The 18839-nt window shown below is 36.8% G+C and overlaps 9 protein-coding genes across 13 annotated transcripts in view; 4 read left to right on the forward strand and 5 right to left on the reverse strand.

Moving 5' to 3' along the window:
• Nucleotides 1–100: 100 nt before the first annotated feature.
• On the reverse strand, nucleotides 101–2644 carry LOC123013507 (xaa-Pro aminopeptidase 1). The gene is made up of 2 exons (XM_044412062.1): nucleotides 2102–2644; nucleotides 101–2049 (listed from the first exon to the last, which is right to left on the reverse strand). Exon 2 carries the CDS (start codon nucleotides 2039–2041, stop codon nucleotides 194–196), a length of 1848 nt encoding a protein of 615 aa, XP_044267997.1. The 5' UTR covers nucleotides 2042–2049; nucleotides 2102–2644; the 3' UTR covers nucleotides 101–193.
• Nucleotides 2195–5345, forward strand: LOC123013509 (CDK5 and ABL1 enzyme substrate 1). Of its 2 annotated transcripts, XM_044412064.1 has the most exons (7): nucleotides 2197–3041; nucleotides 3256–3549; nucleotides 3597–3720; nucleotides 3769–3911; nucleotides 3997–4032; nucleotides 4184–4471; nucleotides 4519–5345. In XM_044412064.1, the coding sequence occupies exons 1-7, from the start codon at nucleotides 2677–2679 to the stop codon at nucleotides 4862–4864; spliced, it is 1596 nt and encodes a 531-aa protein (XP_044267999.1). In that variant the 5' UTR covers nucleotides 2197–2676; the 3' UTR covers nucleotides 4865–5345. The 2 variants fall into 2 exon arrangements, with proteins under 2 accessions (XP_044268000.1, XP_044267999.1); XM_044412065.1 differs by lacking the exon at nucleotides 3997–4032 and having other exon boundaries at nucleotides 2195–3041.
• LOC123013515 (ras-like GTP-binding protein YPT1) lies at nucleotides 5339–7903 on the reverse strand. Its single transcript, XM_044412074.1, has 3 exons — nucleotides 6101–7903; nucleotides 5811–6055; nucleotides 5339–5762 (listed from the first exon to the last, which is right to left on the reverse strand). Exons 1-3 carry the CDS (start codon nucleotides 6278–6280, stop codon nucleotides 5564–5566), a joined length of 624 nt encoding a protein of 207 aa, XP_044268009.1. The 5' UTR covers nucleotides 6281–7903; the 3' UTR covers nucleotides 5339–5563.
• LOC123013514 (activating signal cointegrator 1 complex subunit 1-like) lies at nucleotides 6178–8017 on the forward strand. 3 transcript variants are annotated; one of them, XM_044412073.1, is made up of 7 exons: nucleotides 6178–6649; nucleotides 6700–6781; nucleotides 6829–7081; nucleotides 7129–7289; nucleotides 7343–7518; nucleotides 7573–7827; nucleotides 7878–8017. In XM_044412073.1, the coding sequence occupies exons 1-6, from the start codon at nucleotides 6550–6552 to the stop codon at nucleotides 7824–7826; spliced, it is 1026 nt and encodes a 341-aa protein (XP_044268008.1). In that variant the 5' UTR covers nucleotides 6178–6549; the 3' UTR covers nucleotide 7827; nucleotides 7878–8017. The 3 variants fall into 3 exon arrangements, with proteins under 3 accessions (XP_044268008.1, XP_044268007.1, XP_044268006.1); XM_044412072.1 differs by having other exon boundaries at nucleotides 6179–6424; nucleotides 6489–6649; nucleotides 7573–7945; XM_044412071.1 differs by having other exon boundaries at nucleotides 6180–6649; nucleotides 7573–7945.
• LOC123013512 (2-oxoglutarate and iron-dependent oxygenase JMJD4) lies at nucleotides 7908–9148 on the forward strand. Its single transcript, XM_044412069.1, has 2 exons — nucleotides 7908–8404; nucleotides 8451–9148. Exons 1-2 carry the CDS (start codon nucleotides 7908–7910, stop codon nucleotides 9091–9093), a joined length of 1140 nt encoding a protein of 379 aa, XP_044268004.1. The 3' UTR covers nucleotides 9094–9148.
• On the reverse strand, nucleotides 9077–10717 carry LOC123013513 (alpha-methylacyl-CoA racemase). The gene is made up of 3 exons (XM_044412070.1): nucleotides 10594–10717; nucleotides 10204–10404; nucleotides 9077–10157 (listed from the first exon to the last, which is right to left on the reverse strand). The coding sequence occupies exons 2-3, from the start codon at nucleotides 10309–10311 to the stop codon at nucleotides 9129–9131; spliced, it is 1137 nt and encodes a 378-aa protein (XP_044268005.1). The 5' UTR covers nucleotides 10312–10404; nucleotides 10594–10717; the 3' UTR covers nucleotides 9077–9128.
• A 34-nt stretch (nucleotides 10718–10751) lies between these two features.
• On the forward strand, nucleotides 10752–13136 carry LOC123013508 (DET1 homolog). The gene is made up of 4 exons (XM_044412063.1): nucleotides 10752–11300; nucleotides 11355–12232; nucleotides 12284–12475; nucleotides 12865–13136. Exons 1-4 carry the CDS (start codon nucleotides 10920–10922, stop codon nucleotides 13091–13093), a joined length of 1680 nt encoding a protein of 559 aa, XP_044267998.1. The 5' UTR covers nucleotides 10752–10919; the 3' UTR covers nucleotides 13094–13136.
• LOC123013511 (cysteine desulfurase, mitochondrial) lies at nucleotides 12696–14872 on the reverse strand. 2 transcript variants are annotated; one of them, XM_044412067.1, is made up of 8 exons: nucleotides 14678–14872; nucleotides 14547–14623; nucleotides 14245–14499; nucleotides 13870–14197; nucleotides 13528–13824; nucleotides 13349–13481; nucleotides 13141–13305; nucleotides 12696–13087 (listed from the first exon to the last, which is right to left on the reverse strand). In XM_044412067.1, the coding sequence occupies exons 1-7, from the start codon at nucleotides 14772–14774 to the stop codon at nucleotides 13152–13154; spliced, it is 1341 nt and encodes a 446-aa protein (XP_044268002.1). In that variant the 5' UTR covers nucleotides 14775–14872; the 3' UTR covers nucleotides 12696–13087; nucleotides 13141–13151. The 2 variants fall into 2 exon arrangements, with proteins under 2 accessions (XP_044268002.1, XP_044268001.1); XM_044412066.1 differs by lacking the exon at nucleotides 12696–13087 and having other exon boundaries at nucleotides 13100–13305.
• Nucleotides 14873–15182: 310 nt separating this feature from the next.
• Nucleotides 15183–18839, reverse strand: part of LOC123014001 (dipeptidase 1-like) — a 91174-nt gene continuing 87517 nt past the window's right edge. Inside the window, exon 11 of the mRNA XM_044412886.1 lies at nucleotides 15183–16192. Coding sequence (XP_044268821.1) covers nucleotides 15964–16192 — 229 coding nt within the window. The 3' untranslated portion in view covers nucleotides 15183–15963. The remainder of the gene's footprint in view (nucleotides 16193–18839) is intronic.

Genomic DNA, 18839 nt, shown 5'->3' on the forward strand with positions numbered 1-18839 from the left:
TATCTATCGTTTGTTGGTTTGTTTTTCTTTTTTTCTCATTTTCCACAAGCTATTATTTAGTACGTAATTCAAAGAAATAGGAAGAAAGAAACGCAGTACATAATTATAAACACATTTTATTGTATACAATATTATACTGTTATATTTTCCAATAATAAACCATAAAATATGGCAAGCAACATACTGTTTGGTCCTAATTCCTCTTCAGGGGTTCCGTCTCCTTCCACAACCAATCCTTTGCCTCCACCTGTCCCTGCTTCTCCAAAATTGGCCCCAACATATCTCTACACTGCTGGTGATATGCATTCAAATATGCTAACTCCTTATCAGTCAACAAATCAACCAAAATCAATTTTGTTTGTTTCGGGCAGAACGTAATCGTCTCAAAGGTCAAAAATCCTCGATCATTGAAATTGTGTGGAGGATTCGCGGGGACGATCTGTACGATATCCTCCAATCTAATCCCGAATTTCCCATCCTCGTAGTACCCAGGCTCGTTTGACAGAAACATCCCCGATTCCAACCCGGGATCATCAGCGATTAGCCGCCAGGAAATCCCCATCGGTCCTTCATGGACATTCAGATATGAACCGATCCCATGCCCGGTTCCGTGGGCATAATCTAGTCCTACCTCCCACAGGAACTCCCTCGCGAACGAATCTAGGTAATTCCCCTTTATCTTCGACGGGAAAATCGAAGTCGCCAACTTAATTTGACCTTTCAAAACCCTCGTGAAACACTCCTTCTCGTATTCAGTGGGAGTCCCGAAATGAAAAGTCCGGGTCACATCAGTGGTGCCATCTTTGTACTGGCCTCCAGAGTCGCACAAATACAACGTATCGATGGTTATAGGAACATCGGTTTCGGACTCTGGATGATAATGAATAATAGCTCCATGGGGGCCTACGGAACTTATAGTCGCAAAACTTGGGCCGACAAAATCGGCCTGTTGGGCCCGAAATTCATCTAATTTTTTCGCCCCCGACACTTCCGTGATTCCCCCATTTTTCACGTTTTTCTCCAACCAAGAGAAATAGCAACATAAGGCTGCTCCATCTTTCAAATGTGCGTTTCGCATACCTTTGATTTCGGTGGGATTTTTCACAGCTTTCAGCAAGGGGATTGGGGTTATCTCAGTCAGGAGCGACTTGGAAGGAATAAGACTCGTAAGTGCGTAACTCGCATTCTCGGAAAACCACACAAAACCCTCGATTTTCGTGCTGTTTTGTTTCAAATAATTCACAATCTCAGCGTACGGCTTGATTTCGTAATTATTTCCTGCTTCTTTCGTCAAATGTTGCTTAATTTCATCTGTTGTTTGCTTAGGGTCTAAAAATACCGTAAACTTGTCTTTATGAACAACCACATAAGAGAAAAAAACGGGATTATATTCAATATCTGAGCCCCGCAAATTGAGCAACCAGGCGATTTCATCTAGAGCCGTCAAAACTAAAAAATCCACCTTTTCTCTTTCCATGTCCCCCCTGACTTTACCCAATTTCTCCCCAACTGTCTTCCCGGCAAATTCCAAACCTAACGGGCGGACTGGATTTGTGGGCCTTGAAGGCCTGTCGCCCCATAAAACATCGACTAAATTCTTGTTAACTGGGACCAGTTTATGACCGGCTTGAGCTAGACGTGATTGCAAAGGCATCCATATGTGATGCGTGTAGAGTTTGGGGTCGACCCCTACACGTGATCCTGAGGGTAAATTCTTGCACAACCAGTCACTTTGACTGGGGGTTGATGGAATCCCTTCTTTCATTAGAGTCCAATTGGAATCCAACTGTTGTGACGCTTGGAGGAAATATCGGCCGTCGGTCCACAAAAGAGCCTCTTTTTCTGTTACTATAGCTGTTCCAGCCGAACCAGTAAAGCCGGAAATGAAGCCCCTATACATGTCACAATCGGCCAAGTATTCACTGTTGTGGGCATCGTTTGAAGGGATGATATACGCGTTGATTGTCTCAGTGACATACTGGGGGTTTTGCATTAACCCTCGCAGTTGTTTCAACAGATTGGTAGTCACTTTTGGAGGCATTGGTGTTCCTAATCAAAAAAAATGTGTCCGTTTCTTGCGTAATTTTAAGTAGAGACTCACCTGTGTTTTACATTAGGAAATTTGATAAGATAAGTGTGATGATTTGCCGGTTTTTATTGTCCGGTTTATATCTGACGTGTTTCGTGCTATTGGGGACAACTGTCAAACTAATGTCACTGTGCAAGGTGTATGTAGGTCTTTAATCAGAATGRTTATCTTATCTCACATCCTTAACTATAACAGCTGTGGTAATTCTTAAACAAATACTTGAGATAAATTAATTGAGAGCGTATTTAAAGAACCAATTTGCGGCCCAATTCTAGTGTTTTTAATTTGTGAATTTTGGCGACCATGTATGTCAATTGTCAGTTGTCAATGCGACGTAAATATTTTCCTTGCAGGTCTGTGTGTTAGTAGACTTTTTTAAGCAAAAAAGTGTGTGAAATAGTGTACGAAAATGTGCAAGTCGTTGATATTATTCCTGTTGAACAGTATCGAATTTCACATATACGCTTTTCACCGCAAATCATTAACAATGTGCAATAAAAGGACTATGTCAATAATGGATCATCAGTGACATAACACTTCACTTCCCCCCATATACATGTACTAAAAAAAGCAATAAAAAATATCTAATGGCAACTTCATTAAAAAGAAACCGTTCGCGACGTCGCATTGCTGCTGTTACTTTTTTATCAAATATTTCCCTGGACGGCAGTTACAGAGACACCAGATTATCGTTACTACCCCGTAATGGGGCAATCATCAAAAACACCGGTCTTCTAGGAACGACTGATGAACCCCTCGCTGAGGAGTCCGACGGTCCCGATGACTGTTTTAGCGACACGGATCATTCGAAGAATAAAATCCCCAACCCAAAAAAGAAATTCCAAAAATCGAAACATTACAACGTCGATGGACACTCGCTGAGTTCCGACTCGGAAAGTATTACACCGATCAAATCTCAACTCGAGGAAACCGCCAAAAGCATTAAGGACAGGTAACAAGCCGCCATTGTTTGATATAGCCGATAATTATCTTTATTTACGTAGTTTCGGTACTTGAAAACGATGGAAAATTATCTTTGTTTATGTGACCTTACCGACGTTGTCTTGCGGTTTGATTACATAAAGATTACAAACAATTCTTTTCTGTCAATAATCGTAATTGACCCAAATTCTTTAGTTAAGAGGGTTAAGGCCGTTTTTTTCCAGCGTTTCTGAACGCAAAATCATCCCAACATTTCGTAAACGCATCCCTCATCAGAGCTCATTGGGGAGCGATACAGAAAAACACCATTATGGCAGCAGTTCGGAAAGTCTGGGCCCCTCAATTTCGCGGTGCAAGACAAGTCCAGCTCCACCTTCGATTCCGGAGTCGACAAAAGAAATTAAAGTTGTCAAAACGGCTAAAAATCACCGATTTAAAGACGAAAGAATCGTGATGGTGACTTCACGGTACATACCATTCATGGTATGCTCGATAATACCGTACAAGAAGAGTCACAGGTGGGTATGCATGGGTAAAATCTTTGTTATTATAATTGGGGGTGCAGGAATGAGACGAAACGGGAAAGCGGAAGAAAAAGGACAACGTCGGGAACACGCCCTCTATCAGCGGCCGCTGACGGCTTGGACCCCTTCGATTCTTTGGGAATCGAGAAAGCTCCTGATGGACAGGTGATTACCAAAATTGTAAAAACAATCAGACAGGTGTTTTGATTACAGGAATTTTCATATGGGTACTTGTTGGTACCAACGAAACCTGTAAAAGAATTTAGAGAGAAAAGGTTGAACACTATTGATGATCCAACCGAGCCTGGGCATGTCTCATTTAATGTTATGAAACGTCCACACCATGTTTTCGCCCGGTAATTTATCGATCTTTTCTTTGTCTGAATTAAAATCAGCTTTAGTTTTTTTCTTTCATTATACATACCATTATTTGGTTTGCAGGACAAAAGTTTTAACGTGGCAACCTGACTACAAATGGTAAATCAAAAATTTTGATTTAGGAGAATGCACTAAAACCGTAGTTTTTGATCATTTTGCAAATAACCAAACGCTTTGTAGATTTAGTTGCTTTCTGAGGGATTTTTCGATTGGATTTTTCCCGGAATTGGTTTAAGAGGTGTTTTTTTAGGTCGTTTTCGTACGATCAGGCATCAATTCGAGCCAATACACACGTGGTAGCAGCAAGTCCACCCCCGGACTCTAAAGACGAAACGTCGTTAAACTCCCTAGTCTACCACCCAAATTTATTGGACGATCCGGAACTGATCGCCGGAAAACACCGGACTTTATTAACTTTTACGTCTTACATGACGTCAGTTATCGATTATGTACGACCTTCTGACTTGAAGAAGGAAATCAACGACAAGTTTAGGGAAAAATTCCCGCACATACAGCTCACATTGAGCAAACTACGAAGGTAGAAAAAATAGTATATTCGAACCGGGTGTAATTTTCTCTTTTCAGTATAAAACGCGAGATGCGTAAAATTGCAAAAACCGAATGTAACATTGATCTGGTGACCGTAGCTCAAGCGTACGTCTATTTCGAAAAATTGATATTACGTGGACTGATTAATAAACAAAACAGAAAGTTGTGTGCTGGCGCAAGTTTGATACTGTCGGCGAAACTGAACGACGTTAAAGGAGACGGTTTGAAGACGCTTCTTGAGAAGACAGAAAACACATTCCGGTTGAATAGGAAGGAACTTGTGGCAGCTGAATTCGCTGTTTTGGTAGCACTGGAATTCGGGCTTCATATTCCAACGTGGGAAATCTTCCCCCACTATCAGAGATTGTTATATGAATCTTGACCGATGCTTTTTAATGTTTTGCATGCTCAACATATTTTCATTTTTAATAATCTTGCCATTTAAAGTACAAATTGTCAATCTCCTGTACTTAATTTTTCTGATGAACTCCTGATATTACCTAGGGTAGAGTTTAGTACTTTTGTATGAGACTTTGACGAAGGTTCGAAAGGTGGCTGTGATGAAAATTCTGGAATTTTTGGTTAGTACCACCTTTCTTACTTGAAGGTCCTTATAGGCCAGGTGATATAAAAAAGGTACTTGAATTTAGCATACTTAATGTTTTTCTATAGTCGGTGTGTTCCTTGTTAGATTTAAGAAAATTTTTGTTTTTTTAATATTTGTTAATTTAACTTTTAGTTTGTTGTTCCCATAAGATTTTTCAGTAGAAAAAAAATATTACTGACGCTTCTTAGATATAACAACTCTTATTAGTGTGCTTTTTATGATACGTGCCATTTAAATAAAATCTTATGGAAGTGTTTATTGTTTTAATTTTTAATTAAAAAAAATCGTATAATTTCATTCTTACAAATATCCAAATTCAGACTTTTCTTTGGCACTACAAAATATAACAAGCAAAGTGCAAACAAGCTGGAAAACAACTCCTGGTGCAAAATACATTAAAGGAGTCAACTAATCTATGAGATTTTTTTGTAAAATATAATCACAGTTAAGAGGACTTTCTTCATTTAAAATGATTTAACACAAACACGAATCTTCAGGAACTTCTTCTGTGGGTGTGATTTTAAACCCATGCTGTTCCATTGATTGCAATTCAAGTCTGGACCTATTTGACTGTACCAGTTGATATGCAATATCAGTAAACATTTCTTCAATCCCTTCTCCCGTCTTACACGATGTTTTGTACGTTCCAGTTATCAAATTGTGACATTGTTCGCTAAAAGAAAATGTTACACCCTCGCTAAGCACCTCAAAAGTTTTATACCAAAACGCCTCAATTTCGGAATCAGTTATTTGAGGAACATTACTCAACAAATCCTCTTTATTTCCACATAAAAAAATCTTGGCATTCTCGGCGTAAGTAACAATATCAAGAAGGTGTTGGGATAAGACATGAAACGAAGCAGGATTGTCAAGGGCAAAAACCAAAACGGCCGCCTCTGCAAACTTGTAATAACTCGACGTTATTGACGCCACCCTTTCCATCCCTCCAGTGTCCCACAATTGCAACTAAAAAGGCCTTATTACACCCTTTTAACAACTCTGCAACCCTACCTTCAAATCCCTATCGCAAACGCGGTACGTTTTCGAGTAATGATCGAGCCCTAAAGTAGACTTCCTATCCGTCGCTGTCACGAAAGTATTATTAGTAAATCTACGAAAAATCGAGCTTTTGCCAACACCATATTCGCCACAAAGAATTACTTTTTGCTCCGGTATTTTGATTGTTGCCATTATTGAAAACACCAGGCCCCAAAGTGAGCAAATGTCATTCGAGCGAATCGGATTTGCTTCAACACCTCACCGATTCAAATCATCGATTACAGGAAATTAAAACGTTTTGTCGCTGAACAAGTATGAACAACGGCACGATTTGAGGTAAATTAAACGGAAAAACACAATTGCGCAATTATTCTTTTTATCTGACATAACCTTATTCGAGATAATGGGATTATGTCAATTGCCCAAATCGGAATCGGGAAAATTTTCCACAAATCGCAAAAATGAAACGTGTCTTGGGTACGTGCAAGCCGAAAAAATTCTGGATTGATGGAACATGCTTCGAATTGCGAACATTTAACAAAAAGGCTAAGAAATTTGTAGGTCAGTTGAGAAAGTGGGGTTATGTCACTTTGTTTATTTTGATTTTTTAGACACACAAACAGTGCACAATACGAAATACGTAATTAATAAAAACGATGAAGGGAAATTGTTTACTAGTTTTGTCCTTCCACCGTAATGCCTCTCTTATGTCTTTATTGCATTGCTGTAATTTTTTTTAGAGTGTATTACGCGCAACTCAAGAAATTCCCACATTGGGACTTGAAAATTCTCGAAAACACCACAAAAACTAACATTACGATTCCTACTAGTGGCAATTTAATAATTACGGGCGAAAGTGAGGAAACTATAACTGATGCAAGGGATGAAATCCATTCAATTCTCGGCGAAATCAGAGACCACCTTAAAGCCCTCCAGTTTGTTTCAATACGGACACAAAGCGATGAAATTATCGCGAATTTTAACAAATTTAAAGTAATTTCGTATCTCTTATCAAATCAATAATTAGAGATTATTTACAGGACAATATTTTAAATGGCGATAAAATAGAAGGAATGCATGAATCAATATTTATAAGTCCTCTGAAATTGCATTTAACTGTGGTAGTGTTCACTTTATTGGACGATCACGAAAAATTAGAAGCGATTAAAGCGTTACAAGATTATAAAACTATGATATTTGAGTACGTAATGGACGCGCTGTCATTGCTTTGGTATTTAATCGTTAATTTTTTAGTCCTCTTATTAAAAAAACAGGTCCCATCACAATTAAAATATCCGGAATTGATTGCATGACCACTAATTTGAAAAAAGTGGACGTTCTTTATGCAAACGCAACCATTGTCGGAGAAAATGAAGAATTCAATTTACAAAAACTCGTCAATGACTTGTCTGATCATTTTTACGAGAGAGGTAATAACCTATTATAAAAAATACTCCTAAATCGTTTTGCAATGTTTTTTAAAGGCCTTGTAAGGACATATCAAGACAATGTCAAATTACACATGACCCTAATTAACACGAAATATCGGAAAGAAAGCGGAACCCCAAAGAAAAGAAGATGGGTGAAAAAACAAAATTTTGACGCGTCGACAATAATAGAAAAATACAAGGAGTTTTATTTTGGGGAGTGCGCTTTAGATTCCATCCATTTATCCTTGATGAGTACAGTCGGCGATGATGGATTTTATCAACCCCTTTCTATTATTACATCAAAATGAAGTATTTCTAAAATTACTACAAGAAAAAGTACAAAATATTTTAATTTTAAGGTTATAAAATTTTTGTCATAACCTCAAAAAATGGAATTTGAAATTGAAACTTGTGATATCTGCACAAATAATAATTTTAATCCTAGTGGTATATCTGTTCTAAATAAAGATGTGAGATATAAAGAATTTTTTAACAACTTTATGAAACCAAACACCCCTTGTGTCATAAAAAATATTACAGAAGAATGGGAAGCACACTCTAAGTGGTTAAATGGACAAAAGACACCAAATTTAGATTATTTGAAAGACAAGTACGGTAATTGCGAGGTTACTGTTTACAACTGTAATGAAAAATATTTCAATTCGCAAAAAACAGAAACTTGCAAATTGGACACATTTTTAAATAATTGGAATTTCCTTAAATATAAATCAAAGTATTTGAAAGATTGGCATTTGAAAAATACGTTCAAAGACGACAATTTTTACACCGTTCCTATCTATTTCGCGTCCGACTGGCTAAACGAGTATTTAACTGAAAATTCCGAGGATGATTATCGTTTTGTATATATTGGACAAGCCGGAACTTGGTAAAAAAATATTTTTTCCGTTCTGTAACAAAACAGTATTTTTTAGGACACCTTTCCATGCTGATGTTTTTAATTCCTTCAGTTGGTCGGTAAATGTATGTGGTAGGAAAAAATGGATTCTTTTCCCACCAGGTGAAGAAAGTTTATTACGGGATTCCCTCAATAATCTTCCACATGACATCAGCGCTATGAATCACACTTGTCGACATTTTGAGGTAATCCAAAATGCTGGAGAGGCTATTTTTGTACCATCGGGTTGGTTTCACCAAGTATGGAATTTGGAAGATACAATTTCTATAAATCATAATTGGGTCAATGGATGTAACATAATGAAAATGTGGGACGCGATCGATAATAATTTAAAATGTGTGAAAAAAGAAATAGAAGACTGTTCTGATATGGAGGGTTTCCTACATCACTGTCAAGTTATGCTCAAAGCTTCATTTGGAATGAATTTTTACAAATTTTATGATTTTCTTAAATTTATTGCCTTAAAGAGACTGGCACAAGTGCACAAAAAGAAAAAAGAAGAACTTTTTCACGGACATATTTTGGGTTTAAATCACGCCTTTTTCGATTTACAATCTGTAAAAACGGTTTTGGAAATGTTCTGCCAACACTGTGATATCACGGAATTATTTGGAGCAAAGATTTTGGAAATGAAAAAAATAATTGATGAAATTGCATAAGAAAAACAAAACAATATTTATTAAAATAAAAAAAATCAATATTTAGACTTATTAAAACACTCAACTGTTCCATTTCCAATCAATTCATTGATATTATCATCACTATATCCCAATTCTTTCAAAACATCCCTTGTATTTTCCCCACTTCTGGGGGCCGCTTTCAACCCACTCGCCTCCCCAGGCGTTCTACTTAAAATCGGTGCCGGTTTGGGGATTATATCATCGCCTACGCTACCAAAACACCCCCTTTCCTTATTATGAGGATGCTTCGGAGCTTCTTCAAGTGTTAAAACCGGAGCTACACAAGCATCGACCCCGTCGAAAACCCGACACCACTCCTCTTGTGTCTTTTCTTTAAATTTTTGCTCAAATAAAACTTTCAATTTTTCATAATCATCAAATTGGGGCGCCTCGTCATAACTTAAACCCAACCCTTGCAACAGTTCCTCGTAAAACTGAGGTTCTATAGCCCCAACCGACACGAATTTCCCGTCTTTTGTCTCATAAACTTCGTAAAAATGACTACCGGTGTCTAATTGGTTACTTCCACGTTCGTTCCCCCATATCGGGAGTTTCTGGGAACGAAACAACCAACTCCCTAAATAGGCTGTCCCCTCGACCATACTGCTATCAATAACTTGCCCCAAACCGGACGAATGACGCTCGTGGAGGGCTAATAGAATCCCCAAAGCGCACATCAACCCACCACCCCCAAAATCCGCCGCCAGATTCACCGGAAAGATCGGTTTTTCACCTTTTCTCCCAAAAAGTGATAACAGCCCTGATAAAGCCAAATAATTTATATCGTGCCCCGCTCTCGTGCTGTATATGCCCGTCTGACCCCAGCCTGTCAACCGAGCGTAAATCAACCGCGGGTTATCCTTCATGAGAGTTTCAGGACCTAACCCCAATCTCTCCATTACTCCTTTTCTGAACGGTTCAATTAGGACATCGCTAGTTTTAGCCAGTGTTTTCAGGATTTCCACTCCCTTTGAGTCTTTTAAGTTCAAGGCTATTGATTTTTTGCCATTCCCCAGACAGTCAAGGTCTGTATAAGCCCCAACCTGGAGAATTTCAAGTTAAGCTTTGAAACATTTCAAATGGAGGTACCTTGTCTACGCGTAAAACAGAAGCCCCAAAATCGGCCAAAACCATGCCACAAAAGGGGACTGGGGCTAAACCGGCCAACTCTAACACTTTGATGCCTCGCAGAGCCATTATCAGAAACTAATGTTTTCATAAGCATAATGCAAATCACAATGGACTTTACTTCCAAGCAAAAATTCCCAATTTTTTGTTTCTTTGGTACTTCTAAAAAGTTAATTAATGTGTCAAACAATTATTGCACTTAATTTACGAGAAAAAAAATTGATTTTTTTTAGATAATTGCATAAAAGGAGAAGTTTTAAAAGCAAATAAAGTTTGCGAGTAGTGCCAACCAAAACCAATTATTATACAACTCGTGTATTTAATTTAAAAAATGCAATAAAAACATCTTACCACTGGTTTTTGTTGAGAAATTGTTCATTATCCCACTTTTTGAAATAGAAATTTTCAAAACTAATGCAAAATTCACTAGACACTAGACAATACTGCCAACAGATTTTACATTTTACAAGGCAACTAACTAATAATTATTAAAATTTGCAGCAAAAATACGACAAAATGAATCAGACATTACAAAAAAAAATTGAAAGATATTTTTATTTTGTATTTAATTCAATAAATGATTGGTAATTAATTAATTAACTTGGCGTTTGTGACATTTGTGACTGCTGCTTTGACATATTAAAATGACCTAACCTAGAAATTCACATATCAAAATAATGGAAAGGTCGCCAATTTGTAGCACCGAATATGTATTTAAACGTAAGAAGATCGCCCCCCAGAATATCGTAATACGTCTGAAAAATCGCGAAACGTTTTCGTACCGAAAACCGGGGACTCACTTCCACACCGCTCGCCAATTCTACCAGTGCATTTTCCCCAATTTTACTGTGATAAACGTGGAAAAGCCCCCTTGTTTTTTACGAAAATTCAGTCCCGACGGTAAATATTTCATAGCATTTTCGTCGGACCAAACGTCGCTCGAAGTCTACACCTACAGAGGGCCGGCAGCTGCGGCAGACTTATTCAACAAAACTGAGAACTGTGATGCCGAAAAACGTTCAGAAATTAGTAGTAAAATTTTTGACAGGATTTTTAAGGTACAAAGGAAGTACGTTTTACCACTAAGTATTACCAAAAAATTTCGTTTTTAGTTAAAATATGTGGTACACGTGACCCAAGGCTCTGAGGAACTTAATCGTGAGTGTAGCCTTTTCAGTGATGACGGCAGATATGTGATAATAGGTTCGGCGGCCTTCATACCGGAAGAAATCAGGCCACACTTTTATGAAATTTATACAAATAATGAATCAGTTACTCCTAACCCGCGTTCGCCTTTGGAAAACTACACGCTTCATTTAGTTGATTTACATCTAGGAAAATTATGTGATTCGAGGCAGTTCAAAGTTGACAAAATTTTCCTGTCGCACAACCAAGGTCTTTATTTGTACAAAGACATCCTCGCTGTACTCTCAGTCCAACACCAAGTGATCCACATTTTCCAAATTCTGGACGGAATGTTCGTAAACGTCCGAAAAATCGGAAGATTTTGTTTCGAGGACGACTCATACTTCTACGACTTGGCATATTCAAATGAGAGGGCCTTCAGAGACGTCAGCATAAACTCCTTAAAACACCGATTGCTAACATTTTTGTATAAAAGAGCAGTTACAATCAGTAAAAGAGACAATAGTCCCCTGGAAATACGCAAATTTTTCCACCATTTCAGCAACTACAACGCACTGAAATTGTGGAAAATGCAGCTCCTAGATGAAAATCATTTGTTAATTAAATACGCGAGCGAAGATGTTGTCACTTTAAAATGCACGGACGCAAACACCCAACCATCCTTTTTCATAGTTTACAGTATGAAGGAAAGCAAAATTTTAGCAATTTATGAAAACACGTCGACGGATTTGTTACACTTATTTGAGAATTTCTGTGATTCGTTTAGGAATGCGTGTGTAAATTGTGAGACACAATTCACTTGTAGTCCCTCTAATAACATTTATGCAAGGATTTTGCAGCAAAGGTACCAAAATCTGGTTTGAAAGGCTCTTTTTTGTCACAATTGAGGTTTCAGGTTCAAACAAACAATAGTTAGTGCAAAATACGGTGGCGAAACGGAAGCCACCAAAAGACTTTTAGCTCAATTACCAATAAGTGCCCAATCTTACAGCAGTTCGCCTTATCTGGACTTGTCGTTGTTCAGTTATGACGACAAATGGGTGTCGGTGATGGAACGACCAAAGACATGTGGAGAGTATCCGATAAGGTAACACAATTATTACTTACCACACTGTCACAGTGAATTAAGTCTTTTTATGCCTGTTTGAGGCAGAAAAAACTAACGTTTTAACTCACACATAAACACCTCTATTACTGAAGGAAAAAAGTTTCAAACAATTGAATCTCTTTGACATTTACAACAATACTGCCAACCTGAAGGTTTAAATTTTGATAACAATTATTTTGATTTGGAAACTTTTTATTTGGACTACTTTACACACAGTTTGGTGATTAAAAAAACTGTTGTATTTAACATATTTTTGCTTGATGTACCTAATATTGAATACAGTGAAACTTATTTTATTATAATATTGGCCAAACTGAAGTTTTTGTCGATTCGGTTGGGTTTCACAGATTCGGACTTAATTTTTTCAGGTTCTACGGTCGCGATTCGGGATTTTTAAAATTCCAGATTTTCGCCGGCGGTACACGACTGATGTACCCCTCAGCTCGAAGACTGGTGGCGTTTACTTTCCACCCTACTGACCCGTTTGCCATTTCCGTGCAACGAACCAATGCCAATTATGTTGTAAATTTTCACGTGAGACAAGACGCAGCATATGACAATAATAATTTTTACGAAGATTGTAATTTTGTACTGTAACATTTATTGTTGTGATAAAATAAAGTTTATTGTTGAAAAATTATTACATTGGGTATGTTCAATGTTGAGACCACTTGATGGTCTTAATATCAATTCCCTCCTGTGTCATTTCCCACAAGGGGCTCATTTCACGTAATCTGGTCACGTGTTGGATGCACTTTTTTGCTGTGTAGTCGACTTCTTCCATTGTCGTAAAGCGGCCAAACCCAAATCTAGGAAAACAGTTAGATGAAATCAAAATGAATAAAAAAAAACCTGATTGAACTGTGAGCCAAGTCTTCGTCAGCCCCGATCGCTCTCAAAACGTAGGACGGTTCCAAAGAGGCTGAAGTACAAGCCGATCCGCTAGAAAGCGCCACGTCTTTCAAGGCCATTAGCAGTGATTCCCCTAAAGAACCCATTAATCCGATAAACCGATTTCAAATATAAAATACCTTCAACAAAAGCAAAAGACAAGTTGACACACCCCGGATACGTCTCAACAGGGTCCCCATTTCTGATCACGTGACTCAAAGCTCCGAAAATCGTATCAATTAATCTCTTGCTCAACTTTTCCATCCATGCATGGTCAGAAGGCATTTCTCTCTCACTAATAGCACAAGCTTCACCTATTCCTACAGCTAGGGGAGTAGGAACGGTGCCACTTCTGATACCACGTTCTTGCCCCCCTCCACTCTGAACAGGTTCAACGCGAACTCTAGGCCTTCGCCGCACATACAGAGCCCCAACTCCTGTAATTTACTGTATTATGGAGTTGCCAACGATTAGTATTTTACCTTTGGGGCCATATATTTTGTGTCCACTAATTGACATTAAATCAATGTTCATACTGTTAACATCAAGTGAGATTTTACCAACGGCTTGAGCCGCATCTGTGTGAAAAAAAACTTTTTTCTGTTTACAAAGTCTCCCAATTTCGGCAATTGGTTGTTTGACTCCTATTTCATTATTTACGGTCATTATAGAAACTAAAGACGTTTCAGGTGTGATACTCCTATCTAAGTCTTCTAGACTGATAATTCCGTTTTGCCCGACTGGCAAATACGTAACTTTGAAACCTTCAGCTTCTAATGCACGACAAGAATCCAACACACATTTATGTTCCTAAAAAAACAAATTTCACAATTGTAACAAACAAATAATAAAATTACAGTTTGTGTCGTAATAATGTGTTTCTTTTTCGCCCCATAAAACCTCGCTACTCCTTTCACTGCAATATTATTACTCTCGGTAGCCCCAGATGTAAAGATAATTTCTTTAGGGTCAGCTCCTATAATACTAGCAATTTGTTTTCGCGATTTTTCAACAGCAGCCTCTGATTCCCACCCGTAGGCATGTGTCCGCGAATGGGGATTGCCGTAATATGACGTAAGGTAAGGTAACATTGCGTCTAAGACTCTGGGGTCCTAAAATCTCCAATATTAGAAATTATTTTCCAATGTCACTGACTTACAAGTGGTGTGGTAGCTTGTGCGTCCATATAAAGTGGCCTTCCAACAATAGCATCATCTTTAATACTATAAATATTGCCTAAAATTTTTTAATAAACAAAAATGTGACATAACCTCAAACTTAGATAATTACCAGCTACGATTTTGTCGAGAGTTGTCTGGCTATAGGAACATTTGGACTTCAGCTTGTGTGACAACACCGGACGTAATTTTAAAAAATATCGGTACATAATTAATTCTGCTTACAACTATCGGTTAAAATCTCAGATTAAAAGTGTTGACATTTGACATTTGGTTTTATGACCGGAAGTGATGCAAGAGATTAACCGGAACCACGTGTTCGTATTTGAATTTTGTATTTAACAATTTTTTTTCATCAATTTCTCGAATTGTGAAGCACAACAAAACACATAAACACATTTAATGCATGCATTTAATAATTTTGGTTGTTAAAACTAGTTAAAAGTAAAAATTGTATGTCATTTGAGCGCTAAAATTGAATCTTGATTCCGGAGATTGGGTTGTAATAATGAAGTTATTGAAAGCAGTTATAAAAATTTATTAGTACACAAAACACAGGAAACATAAATGTATTAAATAAACACATACTTTTTGTTATATTGCTGTAATAAGAATAACGGCCCCCTATCTCTATGATATGTTGGATAATAATATTAGCAATCTTTATGTACACATAAAACAGTTATAAACAGTAAGAAATTGGTCCTATGTATTTCACAATTTCTCCAGACGTAATAAAACTCTTTAAGAATGTCAACGAATATCCATTACAAGCATTTTTACGAGACACATTCGTATTAGTTTGAATGAAATATCGCAAAATCTAATCTATAGAATTTTAGAAATTATTGCTAAAAATCAATAAGTGGTTACATTTATGAATACCATTAAATTTAATAACGATATTCATAAAATGTAGTAAATTCCGTTTCCATCATGCATAGCAGTGTTTTCATTAAAATTTTCATCGATTTTAATCTATCTAATGGTTATGATGGTAGGTATAAGATTTAGGATAGTCTATCAGTCATTGGTTGTGTTTGGATTAGTACATTTATGAACACATAAGGTTTCCAAACAAAATCGTACAATAACGTACACAAAAATATTTAAAATATACAATTTTACAAAAGGTTCAGGTATCACAAACTTAAGCTATATGTATGTAAAGGTTCGAACGACTTGCGACGTTCTGTTTCATCTCTACAAACTAATTTCGAAGCGAAATTTTTCCACCAAGGTCTCCTTAATTACCTAATTATTACAATATTTCCTAGTAAAACATAACATTATATAACTATTAACGTCCCTTCTTTTTGATTCGGCCACCTCTTTAGCACCAAATTTTATTTTACAATTTATAAAACAATCAATGTCCCAAACTACAACAAGATATAATCAATCCTGGGAAGTACAGTTACTCTTCGGTCGCGGCAACAATACATCTTCGTACGGCGGGATATTAGCTTTTTTAAATTCATCCCTTATTTTCTCTACATCCTGCAACACTCGCAGGAAATTCAATCCGGCGAGTTTTTTCAAATCTTCCACACTCCATTTTCCGGTGCCTATGAGTTCGGCGAACAAAGTGGGGTATGAAGAGACATCCTCAAGCCCTTGGGGAACACTGCAAATTTATATTTTATGTTAGTCCAAACTCAAACCGTAATTAAAGCAAGTAATAAGCCAGAGTCATACAGTGTTGCAATTCGTGGCTTAATGCCGTCAACTCCCCAAAGTTGAGAAACTTTATAGTTTACACGAGTTTGCAAGTAAAGAAGGTGCCAAAATGTTAAATGCAAATCCGGAGAGTAAACTCACATTATGCAATTTGTACAATTCGCGCAGGTGCTGGCAACTGACAATACACAACATTGTACAAGAAACGAGGAAATCTGGTAAAAGAATTGTTGGCAAAATTATGAAGCATTCTTATCTGTGGCAATTCTCTTTTGAATAAGTAGCGCCATTAGTGGTGAAATCGTCGGAATTTCCTGTTAAATGCACCCAACCTGAACTTGTGTTTCGTTGCATGTGTATTGTAGTGTAAGTATGTATCGCATTGGCGGAAATTTATGGTTTTGCATGTCGCAGTTTGGCCAACCGAGCATTGAAAAGTAATGAAGCGGTATTTCCCTTAGTGCATCGGTGGCAGATTTTTCGTCAGGTGTGCCAAACTTTTGTTCTCTTTAATGATCGAAGCTTCCAGGCATTCAAGCGTCGAGCTCCCAATTTAAGCACAATTGAGTACGATATTCACACTTAATTAAAAATTGTCCGCTATCACGTCGGAAATTTGATAAATCGATCTCGCTTAAGTGGACACTTTGTCCTCTAATTAATGGCATTCGGCACAACTGCGCGTGATATTTGTCAAATGTTAAGCACAGGTATTGGGGTTTAATTGTGCAAATCCATCAGTAGTAAGTAGGCCCATAGTGCACACAGCTACTTTTTTAAGGAAAACACTTTTCCCACGGTAAGATAGGTATATGAGCTTTTAAGATTTGATAAAAAATATATAAAAAAGGAATAAACTATGCAACAAAAATTGGTAATATTACCAAAGATATTGATCAAATCTTGATTCACTGCTCCCTAATCTTAAAAGTGATGTTRTATCCAAATATTTCACCTAGATCTTTAATTAATATTGAACCAACACATCCGAAATATTTACCAATTAATCGTACGAATTATACAGGGTATTTCACAAGTGCCTGACCACATTTGAACTGCAGCCAGCAATACATTTGCATAGGCTTCATGGATTTTGATTATGAATTTTAAAATTAATAAAACATATTTATCGCGTGACTGACACAAAGAAATTGACAAGACTGGAAACACAATTTTTAAGGTTATTGTCTATCTACCATTGGAAAACACTTTCAAGCCTTTTTGGAGCTTTTCTATACAGGAAACATTGTCTTTACAAAAGAAGTATTTTTCCCAAATTCGTCATAAATGAAAATCAGATCTGTTTTCTCATCGTTCGAATGCATTTTGAAATTTTGCTAATGTCWGTTTTGWCATGGTTGTGACAAATAAAATTATCGAAGCAAAGCTATCGTGGATTCATAATTCGGTTTTTCAAACAATGCGATATCTAAAATATCCACGTTAACTTTGCAAATGTATTGTGGGTTGTATTTTCAATTCCGTCAGGCTCATTATCACTCGTGAAATACCCTGTATATTTAATATTCGCATTTCCGTTACAAATCAGCTAAATCAATTGATAAACTTTAATGGAGAGTGCTTAAATGTTGTTCTAGATATTCTTCGTCTTCAACTCCGGGCAGGCCTTCCCTGTCTTTCTTGTAGAATAAATGGTACTTGTCCTTCATAGAAAACAATTATGTCCGAAACAATATGGGTTTAGTCTTAAATATTACAGAGATATTAGAAGTGGAAATATTTTTCAATCTATAAAAAAAATTGCTATGCCAGCATTAGGCTTTTTATATTGTAATATATTAAAACCTTTATGGAAAAATAATAAAGAGGATATTATTCAAGGTGTAACTTCAGGTCTTAAAAATATAGCGTCTACATATGTAAAATCACCGCCATTTTCTACATATAAAGAGGAAATTATAAATCCCATTCTAAACAAAATGAAAGAAAAATCGTTGAATGAACATTTACAAGGTGACGGATTGAAAAAGGTTAAGTCAATGAGCAAAGCGAATCGATTAACTAAAAAATCAAAGGAAATTATTAAAAATCTGCCGAAGACTGAGGTTTCCAAAAAGACTTCTTTTTATTTAAATAAATGGAAAGCGTTGTAGACAATTTATGGCGTATTGATGAAACGCCTGTAATTGATGAATCAAGAAAAAGTTATACTTAGAATGAAATAAGAGAAAGTAATATCAATGTGAAAGAACTTGATCAGTATACGCTCGAAACTAACATAAGCGGATGGAAACATTTATCAGGTGCTTATATTTTTGTAAAATCTAAAATTAAAATCAGTTCAAATAATTATGCAACTATATCAAGTAATGGGATAAATGATTTTGACTATGTGAGGTATTAATAGAAGAAACAAATTATGTGGGTGTTGCTAGGTTAATTTCAAATCTGATTGAATTTTCAGGAGATGTTTCTGATACTTCAGCATCACAATTGGTTGGTGTCCAAACACAGCAGATTCAGCAGATACGTCTCAATACAAATATGATGCTCAAAATAAATCGGAAAAAATTAAAGATTTAGACGTTGATATAAAAACTATTATTTCAAAAATCACAAATAATTCTGCATTC

This window comes from Tribolium madens, unplaced genomic scaffold (assembly GCF_015345945.1).
Source record: "Tribolium madens isolate multiple individuals breed KSU strain unplaced genomic scaffold, Tmad_KSU_1.1 Scaffold_96;HRSCAF=242;Tcas5.2_LG5, whole genome shotgun sequence".
Classification (NCBI taxonomy): Eukaryota; Metazoa; Arthropoda; class Insecta; order Coleoptera; family Tenebrionidae; genus Tribolium; species Tribolium madens.